Below are 10110 nucleotides of genomic sequence, written 5' to 3'. Positions count from 1 at the left end.
AACGTGGCATGGAGGATACCAGGAATCAAGGCCTTGAAGACACAGTGGAGCTGGTGTACATTTGGATTCAGACTGTGGTGACATGCACAGGGCCTACATGGTTCTGAACCAGATGGAGTCTAGACCAAGAGGATGAAGTAAAGGCATGTCCCCATTTCTAACCCAGAGGTTATCTCCAAAGTCACACTGAGGGGATAAAACGCTATTAAAGATAGGTTCTATGTAGAGCTATCAATGGCCAGCACAAAATTAACTCAATGGAAACATTGGGAATTCTTTGTCTCAAGTGTTGTCAATTTTTGTTTCTGTTTTTGTTTTTGTTTAATTTACCAGTTCTTCTCATAAATATTATGGCTTCTGGTTTGGGGATTTTTATGGAATTCCTATGTGGGCCCAAACATGTGTCTGAGTCTCTATGTATCTCTCATACACTTTCTCTGACTTTTTTTCTTGTTCAGTTATTTCGTCTTATTATGAATTGTTTGGTTTTGATTTATATTATATTATTATTTTTTAGAACCTTATTTTCTAATGGAAGACAAAATGGACATAGATTAAAATGGAAGTCGAGAAGGGGAGGATCTGGATGGTGTGGTGCTGGGGGAAGAGAAACAGTAATCAGAATATATTATACTTAAAAAGTTCTCTTTCAGTAGAAGAGGGAGAAAAACTGAGAATCTCTTGTGAGGGGAAGCTTGGGGATTGTGGTTGGTCCTTTCTCACCTTTATATAACACGTACTAATTCTTGTTAGATAATTGGAGAAGGACACTAAAAAGCACTCTTAGTGAACCGCTATCTGCTTTCTACAAGAACCCAAAGTGGCTTGCCATGTGAAGGAGAGATAATAAAAACTGATTTCAAAATCAGGTCGAGTATGAGAATTTCCTGTTCAACCTTCAGTGACACGTTAGTGGGACATCGCCTTCTCCACTCTTGACCACTCTGAGGCTCATGGGGCAACCTGCAAATTCACAGTTGCTGCTGCCCTAGTTTTCTGCTACAAACTCGCCTTTAGGTTCTCGGTTCCCACAAACTGCCTGTGACCACCTCACTTCACTGAAAGAGGCCCAGCTTTCTGGTAACCCAAGGAGCTTGTCACTGCCTCCTTCTCTCCCCTGCCCAGTCAGTTGAGGGTACATTGCAAATGGAGAAATTTAGGCACCGTTCAAATATAGGGAAACAAACTGGAACATGGATGCCTCTAAACAGCTCATATAAATCCAAGTGCTTGGAACACACTGGGGAACATCTCAAAGTTCTGTCCTTGTTGTCTATGGAGACATAGTCATCCTATGGAACACACTAGGGACCTTCTCTGTTGTCCTTGTCTATTGAGAGTTAGTCATCCTCTTGTGTTTCTGTTTCTTTATCAATATAATTAAGCCTACAGCTACAGGCGACCTGATGATGAAGTATGAATTTTATGTGTTGCAACTTGTGCGATGTGGCGCTTTGGACAGAACCATTAACAGTTTATCCAAGCGGGCCCACACAGAACTAGAGCTTGACAGGCTATGCCAGGTGTTAAATGTCTTATGCATTCATTGTATATTCTCGAGCTTATATTTTAGAAGAACAAACAGGATTATTAGATTCCAACTATTAATAACTTTTTAACAGTTACAGGTCTAAAAGCCGGAATTAGTTCTAGACCTCACTGATCCACTGATTCTAAGTCTTCTATTATAATTGAGTTAACACCCAACTAGAATGGCACATTTTAACAACCATAGATTCAATGGGCAAGTGTAAACCAACACTATTAAATTATATAGTACCTCAGTTTATCACTTTATAATTTCAAAGTTTAGCCATTAAATCAATAACTCAAGTAAAATAATAGCTAAAAATCACCTTTGAGAAAAAATCTTTTAAATATTTCAAATATTGTTTAATTTATACATGTTTATTTTGACACAAAACATTTTCCAATATTTACAGTATCCTCATTTTTGGTGATTTCTCTGAATATTTTCATTAATCCAATAGATACTAATTTAATAGCACCTAGTTCTCTTTATTAAATTCATATGACTAAAATAAGATAATGCCAATAATTTCAATATATCAACCTTTCTACTCAGTATTTTAGAACATTGAGTTTCTAGTGCTTATTAAAAATCAAACATCATAAAATGTATGCATAATTATTTTCTATTAGAGCATGTGTCCTTTTCATGAAGACATTAAAATATTTCGCAGTATTATTACTATAAAAATAGGATCTAATATATAAATTTAGCCCTTTATTTGTGAACCTTTTCGTCTCCCTAATTTATTTTTTCATTTTCCCTACCAAAAATTATTTGTCAAAGAATATCTTTTGAAGCATAGCACGTGAGCTCAAACTCCAAGGTAAAATTTAGATACTTCAACTATACAAAAGTGCCAGTTCTTTGGGCCCCTCCCTTTTTACTGCATCACAATGTATAGCTTCTTCAATAGGATCTCGCCAGCATAGAACATAAGTAGAATTACCACAGAGCCCAGAATTGATATCACTCACTGGCCTGCAGGCAGGAGTCATGAGTCACCTGCTCAGAACTGAAAGTGCCTCAGAACCCAGGAAATCCACAAAGAAAACCCAGTCGCAGCTCCATTTCAGTAATCGAGCAGGAGATCACCTGCTGGAATTTAGCTTTCAACATGCTTCCCAGAAGCATCTCAAGATCAGCAGGCAGGGCTACTGCAAAAGTAAGGCATTGATTTTTCAGCTTAACAGTTCTATAGTGCCAGCCAGCGTGCAAAGGTGGGAAAAGGGCCAAAGGGGAAAGAAAAGAGCTGTAACTTGACCCATGCAGTTGTAATGCAAGTTGTAAACACAGTTGCATTCAGACATTGTTACAAGACTATATAAATCATTTTGTTCACTAAAAATGCAATGATATTTGCTACAGCATGACTGCAGCATAGAGGCAAGTCTGGGGGCTGAATTAATCTGATTCTCTGGGCTCTCTTCTGTGTAAAGCCTATGAGCATCTGTGTCTGATATTTTCTCTTAACACTTCCATTTATTTCTGTAGATTTTTCATCACCTCCAGAGAAGCTCATTTCTGGGATTCTGGGCATCATCTGGTTTGCCTTATTGATCACTCTGGTGTTCTCAACAAGAATTGTTTCTTCATGTAAGCATGTTTTTGAGAGAGATTTTAAGAGAGCCCTCCACTTTAATAACCTCATGTCTCTCAGTGCTCCTTGCTATTAAGAAACAAAGCTTTTATTTTCAAGTACAAATTTCAATTAAATACGGAATGGTTATTTTAATTCTGTCAAACTTATAAATGACAGGGTTATTATTATAATATGTGTGCTAAGTATACCAATTACAGCTTTATAATTCAACAACACACTTTAGAATACTTCACTGAAAAATACAAATAAAGATTTGAAAGTGTCATCCCTGCCATGGATTGTAGGGTGAAGATGTTGAAATGTAGGCTTTCCCAAGTTTTGAACATATTATTTATATTTTAGCAACTGCGAATGTATTCTGTATTATTTTAACTCAAATAGTACGTTAATTTCAAATTAAGAAGCTAAAATTTGTTATGATAATTTTAGATTTCAATTTTCTTAAGAATGCCTTTAACTCTGCAGATACTGAACAGAAGAAGCAGATCCACTCCCTCCTGAATAGAACCCAGAAAGGTACACCCTTTGCTTCCAAAGTTCTGATGTTTATGCACATTACATTTTGTGCCTAAGTTAAGTCAGGCAAAAGTTATATTCCTAGGAAGAGAATAATCTGGAAGCACTAACACTATATTCTCTTAAAATATTAAAGGATTGTAATGATTTGTGTTGAGCAATAAGAATAAATAATTATAAAATAGCTATCAACAATCTTAATAATAGACTTAAGATTTCTACTACGAAACTATGAACTCAGTCTTTTAAGAAAAGAGGTTAAATCAGTGATTATTAAAAGAAAAAAATCTGTAGAAAGAGAATTTGTTTGAGTTTATGTGCTTTAGATGGACACATAAACTATGGGCCAGCAGTTGACTCTGAGTGTATTTGAGTGTGCATTTTGTTTTCTAGGTACAAGCATATAGGGCACATAGGAGTACTCTACACATGGATGTTTAAAATTAGACAAACATGTAAACTAATTTTCATTATAAGGTTCATGTTGCTTCTAGATATAAACCACAATCTCTTTTCAGCACGACCTTGTACTCGTTGCCCAGATGATTGGATGTCATATTCTCACAACTGTTATTACATTAGTGTGGAGAGAAAATCTTGGAATGATGGTTTGACGTCCTGCGTTTCCAAAAACTGTAGCCTGCTTCACATAGATAGTGAAGAGGAGCAGGTAAGAGGTGACGTGTGTCGATCATTACTTAACCTTTCTTCCTGTCAATGTGATGTTCATAGAGCCCATTCATGTCATTTTGTTTTTAGGAAACAGTTTCTCTGTGTAGCCTTGTCTGTTCTAGAACTCATTCTTTAGACCAGGTTGTCCTCAAAGTCACAGAGATCTGGCTGCCTTGCCCTCCTGAGTGACGGGATTAACAGCGTGTGGCACCACCAACCTGCTCGTTCCTATTTATATTCATGTCTCATGTATTTACAACACTGTATAGTATTTTATAGTTTTATTTTATAATGTTTTATTTGTATTTGCGTGCTGGTAGCAAATATTTATTTCCAGTTTTTTATTTTATGAAACCTATCCTTGTACAGGTGCTTTTAGTCTGAAATAAACTTTGCCATTTAGTTTTACTGTAAATGGAAAAAATCTAAATATGAAAATATCTATATAAAATCTATATGAGATATAATATATGATATATTATATATAATACAATGCATAATTATATATTAATAATATAAAATATAATAATATAATGATATAATTTTAGTAATATAAAAAGATGTATTATATAAGATATATAATTTACTAATATAATAACACATAATTTTAATAACATAAATATATAATGAGCAGATGTAAAATGTATAAGATATGCAATATAATAATACAATATATATTATATAATTTAATACCTTCTAAATATATAATAAAAAATATTAAATAATCAAGGTATATAATACTGTAATTATAATATATAATTTTAATAATATATGAATATATAATAAAAGGACATAAAATGTATAGGATATGTAATATATATCACTATATAAAATCTATATGAGATAAAATATTCATAAAAATCTATATAAGAGTGATAGGTGGAGGTAATGATAGTCAGATCACAGGGCAGATGTATCCATTTCCTCCATGGCCCTCATCAGGCCTTTCTGCCAAAGACAATTTTCTTTACATTTGCTTTCATAAATTGTCTTTGCTGCTGAGCTATATGTAAGTAGAATCAACATTTTTATCTTGCTCCGTTTGCCTTTTTGATGATCTTTGGGGTAGTCCATCCACATTATTGCCACAATATCTGCAGCTTGCCATCATTTCTGTATTACATGAGCATTCCATTCTGTAACCCATTTTCCTGTGTGCCAGCAGTGAGAGTAGAGCTCTTGGGCACAGTTTTTCTACACATAACATTTATATGCACCACAGCCCTACCCTGGTGTCCTTTAGTAAGAAAATAATCCACAACCTCTGGTTAACCATGCTTACCAGTTCTTGTAAAATGTCACGATGACTCAGGTTGGATGACAGATACCACAGTCTAGCACTATTAGGCTTATCCGTGGTTTCTGGTAAGACTACATTCCACACAGAGGAGGCATTAACTTAGAGGACCCACCTGCTGTAACATGAGCACTCGAGGACAGTAGGTAAGGTCACTTCCTTCTGTCATGTGAGGGACAGGAGATGCCCGACTCTCTACCATTCCTCATTTTAAGATGCAAAACACTTCCACCTTTTTACTTCTGGACTTCCCAATCTGTTGTTTGCTCTTTTCATGATTATTTTCTAAGTTTAACCTTGTTTTAGCGCAGTAGCCAAGAGAAACATTAATACCGCTGTATATTAATCAATCAGAACACTCACGGACAGCAGCAGGGCCTTCACTATAGAATAATGCAATGACAAGAAAACAAAGATTCATGTGCTATGTCAATCATTTCTTCAATAATATCCCATTAATTTTCTTCCAAAACAAAATTCAAAGGATTAGTAGAAAAATAGATTGATTTGAGCACAGCATCCAGAGAATTTCATGTATACTATCTGAAATTTTATTTAAATCCTTCTTATCTGTGTATTGTTAGCATGAATATTAAATTTCAAAAATCAGTCACAATAGTTCCCACTAATAGAAGAATAAAACTTCTAAATATAAGCATTTAAATGTTAATTCTAGGTCAAAAATCCACACATGTGAATGCTTTGGCAGTATAAGATGTGTGGTCAACTTTAATAAGTTTACATAATAACCATATTATGACAGGATACACTAACACATTTTAAAAACAGTAAAAGCCTTCATAATGATGAAAATCCCTTGCTTCTCTTGTAGGCTTTTCTGCAGTCCTTTTCATTGGTCTCATGGACTGGATTCTTTCGAAAGAGCAGAAGTCAGCCCTGGGTTTGGGAAAATGGCTCAACTTTCAAACCAAAGTAAGTTTTCATGAAGGATGCAATAGACCAGAAAAATATACAAAGAAAGCATTAGAAGAATGTTGTCAACAAATGAAGCTGAATTATAGACTGGCAGAATGAGCTGCTCATGTAACTCTGAAGAATGGGCTGCTTGACTTTCATAACAATTACCTCTTACCCCACTATTAGTGAAGACGTCATTGCTGACTTTCATGACTTTTGTGAGACTTCTTTTGCAATGATTTATAGAAGTCACTCATTTGGTAGATTAGCCGAATATAGACATACATTCATAAGTGAATTTTGTGTTTCCACTATTGTAGGATAACAGAGATGCTGCATGATGAATATAACTGTATCATGATGTCAACTTCTGGTCTCACGGCAGAAAACTGTACAACTTTACATCCATATGTTTGTAAGTGCAAATTCACCAACTGAAACACCTGCATTTGAAGTCTGCCAGGTAATGTTACATTTCACAACCTGAAAATAGACTTGTGATTGGTTACATGTTAGAGTGAATTATATTGTTTGTTCTAATGATACATTTCTTTCAAAAACAATCACTCAAGTAAGAACATAAAAGTAACAAATATTACTTTTGTATCTGAGTCTTTTGCTCAAGATATTCTTCATGATATTAATTTTTAACAGATTACATACATCTCAAGAGATTTTGTGCAGAATCACTTATATTTCAAGCTTACATTTCAATGAACTGCCGTAGGAGTTTGTAAAACTGTTTTGTAGAATTGCCAGTTGTATTTTGCAAATTCAGCTTCTTAGTACATTTAGGTTACTCACTTGTCACCTACATTTTTATATGTGTGTGTATTTGTATATACATACAAATGTGTTCTAAGACCCTTTTGTCTCAGAGACATATTTAAATGCTTTCTTAATATAGTTTCAATATCTAAGGTATGTAAAATTAATAAAGTTTTAATTGATATAGGCATAAGATATTACTGCTTCTTAATACATTTTCAAGGACCTTTAATCATCTTCATGTGTCTTTTGTTTCTTATTTTTTTAAACTCTCACATGTTGTTTATGTATGTCTTTTTGGTTTTGTGCATGTTTCTGTGTCTGCACACACCAACATGAGTGCATGCTCATGCCATCATGGAGCATGCACAGAGGTCATAGGGCACCTTACAGAAGTTAAAAGGCAGTTGGTTATATCTATCTCACTCATGCTACTGTTGCCTGAAAGGGCACACCTTGCCTATCATGATGATATCATTAACACAGAGTTCTCATAGATAAACTAGTGAGAGTTTTACCCAGTGGCCTGCATATTGCCTTTCAGAACTACATGCTATCCAGAAAAAAAAAAGAAGTTTACAGGAACCCCAGCTTGATTTCCATATGCCCTACCTCTAGGGGTCTTCAGAAATATGAAGTTATCATCTAGTTCAGGTGTGTACCCAATATCAATTGCAATAACCTGAATAATGTGTCAGTCCTCAGGGACCTCTCTATCCAATAATGTGAAGTGAGGTAATTCCACTTCACTGGAACTACCATTCCATAACCGAATGTTTCTAAGCCCCCCTGGACACCATCTCTTCTGTGTTTACATGTATTAATTGCTATTTTTATTTTCACAGATACATGTTAAAGAATTTTTCTCAACCATCTTGTCAAGTATCATCGAAATTAAGATCCAACCATGAAACTTCAAAGAATTTCTACTGACTGGGTCCTGTACCCTGCGCAGATTGATTTTCTTCAGTCTTGGATTCTCTGTGTAGATGAACAGTTTAATTGACATGTTTCTCTAAATCTTTAAAATATTCAACCACTGATCTACACTCCAAGGCACTAACAAATGAGCTTGGAATTCAGAATGGAAGGACATACAAGCACAAAACAAAACTTTATAAAATTGCAACTCAACATGAAAAGATCCTACCTCTTATAGCAATTTTACATCAAAAGAACAATGTCAGGTATAGCAAGATGGGTGGCATTGTTGTAATATCCAGATCTCTGCAATCCACAGTCTTTCTCCTTGAGTTACCCAAAGTGCTATGAGGGTACTTCTTGACACATATGCACTCCTACCATATTCTATTGCTTCAGAAAAAGAAACACAGTATATGTGTTTGGGCAACCAAGTACCTTTCTAACTGTACTATTCTATCAAGATGTCTATACTCTGCTGCCCATTTCCTATAAAGCTACTAGGACACATCAGAATCCAAGGAGTACCTGAACCCAGCCTCCACCCTGAAACAGTGATCTGATCCTTAGTAGAAGACCAATAAATCCACAATTGAACCTGGGGCCTCTAGGCAGCCTGTATGATCCTCATCTGTGGACAACTTTGGCCTTGCCATTATAGAAATGGCTAAGAATGTTTCCCAGAAAACATTGCTTTAGATCAATAATTGCAGTGGGAACCATATGCACTCAATGTCCACTAAGAAATAGTTGTTCAGTCTTTGAAGCCCACCAGTTCCTTAAGCATAACATTTGACTTTCTGTCAAAATTATTCTTAGGAACTCAAGCTCAACTAAAACCTTGTCACATCAGCTTTTAAATGATCTGAAAATAACCTTTCCCCTCCTGCCCATTATGCCACCCCACCTTCATATCAAATTTCCATGATGAATCAGAGGGTGTCTCTTGCATGTCTTTGTAATCATCACCACAGCTAGGGATCATATTCCATCCCACAAAGGTAAGTATTATCCTTTTGGAATTGTCTTCATAGACACACAATTCTAAGATAGTTTAACCTCAGCTGTGTTTTATTAACTATACAATGAGCATGCTTCCATCTATTTGGGTTCTGTTAAATCTTTTTGGGCATCAATTTGTTGCATAAATTTTCCTCAGAAGACACACAGAAATGCCTATTTATTCAAGAATTCATATGAAGAGACCAAAGAAACTTCTCAAAGGGGACAGATGAGGCTGTTGAATTCCCTGGAGCTGGACTTTCAGGCTATTGTTAGCTGCCTGACATGGGTGCTGCAAACTGAACCCAGGTCATTTGTAAGAATAATGAAGTGTCCTTAAGCACTTCAGCCCTAGATAATTTCATAAATAATCAACCTTTTATGCATATTTTACACTTATGAGCTTTCTACCAGTGTATTTAGAATGCTTTGAGAGTTGATTTAATTAAAATCTATATGTCTCCCTTTTCTATCATAATTCGGATGCTTAGAAAAGTAATTTGGCTGAAAAAGTACATATTAAATAATGAAGAAATAAAAATTAAAAAGATAAAATGGTTTTCCTGAGTCAAGACTCTTTATTATTGAGAAAAATGAGCATGTATCTTAGTGATTAGAGAACTGTAGTTTAAAACAGGGAAAAGATTATTGACAAGAATAATTTAATGTATTTATGGTTCTATATGAAATACATCTTTTGTTGTCTCTTTTAACTTTGATATCCAAATAGGATCAATGTACTCAAAGTTTTGACAACCAAATAGAAACTATGGATTCAAAGTAAATTTCATAAAATACATAAATTATTTCTAAACCCAATTATAATAGTTGGAGAATAAAAATCACAAGCTTGTAGTGATGTTTAAATATAGAGATTTATTT

The 10110-nt window shown here is 34.8% G+C and overlaps 1 protein-coding gene across 1 annotated transcript; it reads left to right on the top strand.

Annotated features, from left to right (window-relative positions):
• Nucleotides 1–2126: 2126 nt before the first annotated feature.
• Nucleotides 2127–9783, top strand: Klrc3 (killer cell lectin like receptor C3). Its single transcript, NM_001029908.2, has 7 exons — nucleotides 2127–2696; nucleotides 3026–3127; nucleotides 3600–3650; nucleotides 4169–4320; nucleotides 6452–6552; nucleotides 6858–7000; nucleotides 8151–9783. Exons 1-6 carry the CDS (start codon nucleotides 2528–2530, stop codon nucleotides 6973–6975), a joined length of 693 nt encoding a protein of 230 aa, NP_001025079.1. The 5' UTR covers nucleotides 2127–2527; the 3' UTR covers nucleotides 6976–7000; nucleotides 8151–9783.
• The last annotated feature ends 327 nt before the right edge of the window (nucleotides 9784–10110 follow it).

Source organism: Rattus norvegicus, chromosome 4, assembly GCF_036323735.1.
Source record: "Rattus norvegicus strain BN/NHsdMcwi chromosome 4, GRCr8, whole genome shotgun sequence".
Lineage (NCBI taxonomy): Eukaryota > Metazoa > Chordata > Mammalia > Rodentia > Muridae > Rattus > Rattus norvegicus.
This window is presented reverse-complemented; position numbering and strand designations above follow the sequence as displayed.